At 45.0% G+C, this 6,232-nt stretch overlaps 1 protein-coding gene across 1 annotated transcript in view; it reads left to right on the forward strand.

Moving 5' to 3' along the window:
* EMID1 (EMI domain containing 1) overlaps positions 1-6,232 on the forward strand; it is a 58,194-nt gene that overhangs the window by 10,842 nt on the left and 41,120 nt on the right. Inside the window, 1 exon segment of the mRNA XM_027863386.1 lies at positions 3,905-4,018. Coding sequence (XP_027719187.1) covers positions 3,905-4,018 — 114 coding nt within the window.

The raw sequence follows: 6,232 nt of genomic DNA on the forward strand, positions 1-6,232 counted from the left end.
TTTTTTTCCTCTCTCTCTCTCTCTTTCTCTCTCCCTCTCCCTCCTTTCTCTCTCTCTCTCCCTCTCCCTCCTTCTCTCTCTCTCCCTCTCCCTCCTTCTCTCTCTCTCTCCCTCTCTCTTTTGGTATCATTATCGTCAATTTCCCCTCAACCCCTTCCATTAAAAACTGAGAGAATAAAAGGGGGGAAACTCTTTGTGCCTAATAAGGTGTGTCTCATTCCACCCCTTGAGTCCATTGCTTCTCTGTCCAAACGTGTTCCATCATAGGTCCTCTGGAGATGAGGTTGATCATTGCATTGATCAGAGTACTTAAGTCTTTCAAAGTTGTTTTTCTTTCCGATTTTGTTGTCCTTGTATAAACTGCCCTCCTGGTTCTGCTCCTTCCACTCTGCATCAGTTCATGCTACCCAAGGCTCTCTGCAGTCATCTCCTGTCACGTCTTATGGTGCAATCATATTCCATTGCATTCCTGGGTCACAATTTGCTCAGCCATTCCCCAGTGGATGGACACTCCCTCACGTTCTAGTTCTTTGCTTTACTCTTTTCCCCCATTTTAATCTCTGCTTCAGGACCAAGAAATTTATTTTCCTCATGGCTATTCCCTCCCTAGTATCATCCTCCCCCTTAACTTCCCTTCTCCATCCCTGGTGACTTCTTTGTTGAGTCTGATGTATTTCTGCGCCCAACTATGTGTGCACATGTGTATTCAACCTTCCTTTGTCTATTTCAGATAAGAATGAGGGTCATCTGATGCCTACTTCCCCACCCCTTCTTTCATGTTTGTATATTCTTCTCACATACCTCAGTTATAAAAATAGCAAATTCCACCTCTTTCTTCCTTTCCACATAAGAGTATTCCTCTCATCGTCCCTTCTTGTTCTCCTCTTAAAACCTCAAAACAGAACCAAATTATCCCCAGTTCCTCTGTTTTCATATCAGTACCCTTTGAAAACCCCAAAATTCTGAAGGGACACATTCCTTCTTTCTCTGCGAGACTTATTAGCACTGCAATATCATACAACCCTTTCCAATTAATCAAATAAATTTACCTTTCTAGATTTCTTTTAATTCCTATGTTTGCATTTCAAATTTTCTATATAGTTCTGGTCTTTTCATTAGAAATAATTGAAAGTCTTCTATTCCACTAAAGATCCATTTTTTTCTATAAGACTATACTCAGCTTTACAGGGTAAGTTAATCTTGATTGTAAGTCTATACCTTTTGCCTTCTGGAATACTGCTTTCCAAGATCTCCTCTCTTTTTAAGTACAAACTGCCAGCTCTTATGTGATCCTGTCCTTAGGTCCTTGGTACTTGAATTACTTCTTTCTGGATCCTTGCAGCATTTTTTTTTTCTTTGATGTAGATGTTCTAGATTTTGACTCACATTCTTGTGACTTTTTCTTTAGAGGATTCTTTAGGAGGTGAGTGATGGACTCTTTCCATCTTTGTATGGCTCTGTGGTTCTAAATAGATTTGGGTAGTTTTCACTTGTGATTTCTTGAAATAGAGTTGTTGTTTTTTTTTTTAAAAAAAAAAACTTAGATTTCTAGGGAATCTGATGATCCTTAAATTTTCTCTCCTGCACCTTGTTTTTAGGGTCAGGTATGTTTGATATCTTACATTTTCTTCTATTTTTAAAATTTTTTTATTTCATCCTACTATTTCTGGCTGTCTCATGGAGTCACTGATTTCTCTTCGGTCTGGTCTATTTTTTATTTACTTGGGAAATGTTTACAACTATTTCTTCTGAATTATTTGTTCTCCTTCCAGGTCTTCTCTTCATAACTTTTATTTCATTTTTTATCCCTTGCTCCTTTCTTCTAGGTAACAATATTTTCCTTGCGGAATATCCTTTCATTTTTTTCCCCCTTTGAGTCTCTGCTTACAGTTGTTAGCGGAGTTGTGTGCTTTTTCTTTGGGGGCAGTTCTTTGTTGTTGTTCAGTTGTTTTTCAATTGTGTCCAGCTCTTTGTGACCCCATTTGGGGTTTTCAGGGGCAGCTAGGTGGTGCAGTGGATAGAGCACCGGCCCTGAAGTCAGGAGGACCTGAGTTCAAATCCGGCCTCAGACCAAACACTTGACACTTACTAGTTGTGTGACCCTGGGCAAGTCATTTAACCCCAATTGCCTTAAAAAAAATCCGTTTGGGGTTTTCCTCATAAGGACACTGGAGTGGTTTGCCATTTTCTTCTCCAGCACATTTTACAGATGAGGAAACTGAGGCAGACAGGGTTCAGTGACTTGCCCAGGGTCACACCGCTAGTAAGTGTCTGAGGTCAGATTTGAACTCAGGAAGATGAGTTTTTCTGACTCCAGACCCTGCACTGTCTCTGCTGTGCCTCCTGGCTCCCCTAGGGCGATCTCCAACTCTTCAAAATTTTGATACCAGTCAGTGTTTTCTTTAGTTTACTCATCTCTCCAGTTTTAGTCCCTAATTGGGGATTTGTAACAGGGCCCCAGGCTTTGCTCTCTGCTGTGCTCTGGGGTGGAGTGATGGGTCCTGCTTGGTCTTTCCCTGGGTCTCCTGGTTCACTCTGACCTTCATTTCCAGGGGTTAGGCCCCTTTGAGTCTTTGAGGTTCAGAGGTCTGGGTCATCAGGGCTTCTCTGGTGTCCCAAGACAGAATGCTAGGGACCCTGGCTCCCCTGGGCCTGAACTGAAAGGGTCTGAGAGCTGCCACCCTGCTCCAGAACCGGTCATTACCACTTAGTAAAGATTCCAATGTTCCCCCATCCTCCGGGGTTTTCTCGGGAGGCCTTCAGCTCCTTGGGAGAGAAAACCCTGCAGGCTACAAGTTTATTTGCATGGGCTGACTCAGCTGACTTCAGTAGAGGCTCAGCTTCCTAGGGCCTGTGGGCTTGGGAAGAACTTTGTGTACAGTTTTGGGGTGGAAGATGCCACTAGTTCCACTTTCTCTTTGGATTTCTTGATCATTATTTGGTCTTACACAAATTTCAGGGTTTCTCTAGAGTCTTCATGGCCAGAAATCCACAGTGATTGTTGGAGTTTTCAGTTCTGACATTCTCTGTTCTAAAGCCCTCCCAGCTCTGACATTCCATGTTCTGTGATTCCAGAATCTCTGACTTCCTCGGCCGTGCCCCTGGGCCCATCCCAGTGATGTGGGCAGTAGCCTCAAGTCCCAGCCTCCTTGTCACAGTAATATCCCCTTTCATTTTTTTTCCATATTCTTTTCAAGTTTCTCTCTCCTCCCATTCAGTCCTCATCATGACCCTTCAAGGGAAAGGCATACTCATTCCTATGTCACTGATAAGGTCCAGAACAGGGCAGTGACTTTCCCCAAGGCCACCTGGGAGGTCAGTGGGTGGTGCTGGACCGTAGGTCAGTGTGGCCCTGTCCATCTTCCAACCCACTACTTCCCAATGGCCAACTGAGTGTCTGTGCCCTGGTAAGCTGTATCAGGACATTCCTAGCGCTCAGTGAACCTCAACCTTCTCTGAGTCAGGGGGCCCTGCCCTGTTCACTGGAGGAGAGAGGAAAGATGAGAGCTGAGCCTCCCACCCCACAGGCCCAACCCATCTGGCTTTCATGAGAATGAGGACCTTACTCTGGGAAGTAGACAGTAGAGAGAAGGCTGCTGGCCCAGGAGCCTCTGCACGTCCACGGCATTCTGAGGATTGGTGTATTGTCATCTCTGGGGAATTTTACTTCTGCCCCCAGGGAGTTGTGGGAATCCAAGCCAGACTTGGACAGTCAAAAACCCACGCAAGACGGGGGAAGGGCTGGGCCTTCTCAGGCCATAGTCACAAAGGGATAAAAGGAGGGCCGGACAGAGGGAATGGAGGTCCCTGTGGTGGACAGAGCAGGGCCCCTGAATGGACGCTGTCACCTAGGGTGCGGGGCAGGGAACAGGACCTGAAGTTTCTTCTGTGGTCTATTTTTCAGAAACTGGTGCTCGTACATAGTGACCCGGACTGTTTCCTGCCACATCCAGAATGGCACCTACCTGCAAAGGGTCCTACAGAGCTGCCGGTGGCCCATGAGCTGCCCTGGGAACAGGTAAGAGAAGAGGGATCCTCAGACCCTGAAACGGCTCAGCCTAACCCAGAAAACATTTATGAATCTACTTCTGCGTGTACGTTGGACTGACCAAGGCACTGGAGATAAAGAGCCTCCCCCAGCCACCCAGCTTAGTGTGGACACTGCTTCCTCTCCTCCATCTTCCCGGTCACCCAGGCTCACAGCCTAGATGTCGTCCTCAATGCCCCTCTCCTTCTCCCTCTCTACTTCATATCCAATCAGTGCTCGAGGCCTGTCCATTTTACCTTCAAACATACTCTCCTATATTTATTAATTCATTCATTCATAGTGCGGTACATTCATTTGTTCATAGTGCGGTACATTCATTCGTTCATAGTGCGGTACATTCATTCATTCATAGTGTGGTACATTCATTCATTCATTCATTCATAGTGCAGTATGTTCATTTGTTCATAGTGCAGTACATTCATTCATTCATAGTGCAGTACATTCATTCATTCATAGTGTGGTACATTCATTCATTCATTCATAGTGCAGTATGTTCATTTGTTCATAGTGTGGTACATTCATTCATTCATTCATAGTGCGGTACATTCATTCATTCATAGTGCGGTACATTCATTCATTCATTCATAGTGCAGTGTGTTCATTTGTTCATAGTGTGGTACATTCATTCATTCATTCATAGTGCGGTACATTCATTCATTCATAGTGCGGTACATTCATTCATTCATTCATAGTGCAGTGTGTTCATTTGTTCATAGTGCGGTATGTTCATTCATTCATTCACAGGGTGGTCCATTCATTCATTCATAGTATGGAACATCTATTCATTCATAGTACAGTACATTCACTCAGTAAGTTATAAAAGATACATTCATTAATTCACAAGAAAATAGACGCCTTCAGGCGGTCAGCCAGGGTACTCATTGTCAATAAACGTTTGATCAACCCTCACTGTTCCCCCAATGCCATCCTGGTCATTGTGAGGGAGATGGATGATCCCTGTCCTCAAGACACTTCCAGTCTCTTTGGTGAGGTGACTTGTAGACCTGAAAAGATCTCTGCATTCAGTAGGTGCTTAATACCTGTTTAGTGATTAGATGACTGTTACAAGTTAAATAACAATTGGAGGAAGTAGGAATGTAAGCACGTGAAGGTCAGGGACCACTTCATTTTTGTATGTCCAGGGCACATAGCAAGCAGGAAAGAAATGTTTGTTGAGTACAGTGATAATAATAACTGACATTTCTATGGTTTCTATAGTCTTCTAGTATATACAGTATACTGTTGTATATAATAGTTGTGTATACTGTCTTATATAGTCTTACCAGAGGGATCTAGTTCTATAGATTTACATGGTGAGTATATAAATTCTCTCCCTTGATTTCAGTTCTCCAGTGAGTGGCACAGAAAGCAGGCATCATGGGAGTTCAGGGGAAGCGATTCAGTGTGGTAGTCAGAGAGGGCTTCTCGGGAGAGGTAGGACTGTGCAATGAACCTTAAAGAACAGGCAGATGTCTGAGCAAGAGGAGGAGGTGGAAGGAGAGCCTTTGGGGGGGATGGGGAGGTCGGCACCTGGTCCATTCAGGGATGGCCAACACACCAGTCCAGCTTCAGAAGGAAGGGTCTTACATGAGGGAACCAGGTACATGTAAGTGCAGAGTTAGACTGGGCCTGGTCCCCCCAGACCAGCGTGGCCCTCCCTGCTCTCATCTTCCTCAAGCCGGGTCTCTCCTTTGCCTGTCACTGGATGCTCTGGGCTCCACGTGGCCACCAACAGTAGGCTCCTTCCCTCCACCCCTGACTCTGGTGGTCATAAGCCCTTCTTGAGGCCAAGATCAAGGGCAGTTTTTATATGGGTAACCCCAGCATCTGGCATAGGGTCTTGACCACAGGAGGCCCTGAATAAATGTTTGTCAGACTGAATTGAAGCCAGATTGTGGCAAGCCTTGAATGCCCTCATGTAACACGTAAAACAGAAGCTGGACTTTCTCCAGCGTCCATAAGGGTCAGTTTGGGTGTCTGGACACAGATACAGGAAAACAACAGGGCTCCTGGAAGTCATTTCCCCTTCCCCTTCCCCCTGAATTTCTCTCATTTTTCTCCCTTTTCTCTGTCTCTCCCTTTTCTCTTTCTCATCTCTCTCCTCTCTCTCTCATCTGTCTCTTTTCTCTCTCTTCTTTCTCTCTGTTTCTGTCTGTCTCTGTCTCTTTCTGTCTCTCTCTGTCT

Source organism: Vombatus ursinus, unplaced genomic scaffold (assembly GCF_900497805.2).
Source record: "Vombatus ursinus unplaced genomic scaffold, bare-nosed wombat genome assembly UNPS02001287.1, whole genome shotgun sequence".
Lineage (NCBI taxonomy): Eukaryota > Metazoa > Chordata > Mammalia > Diprotodontia > Vombatidae > Vombatus > Vombatus ursinus.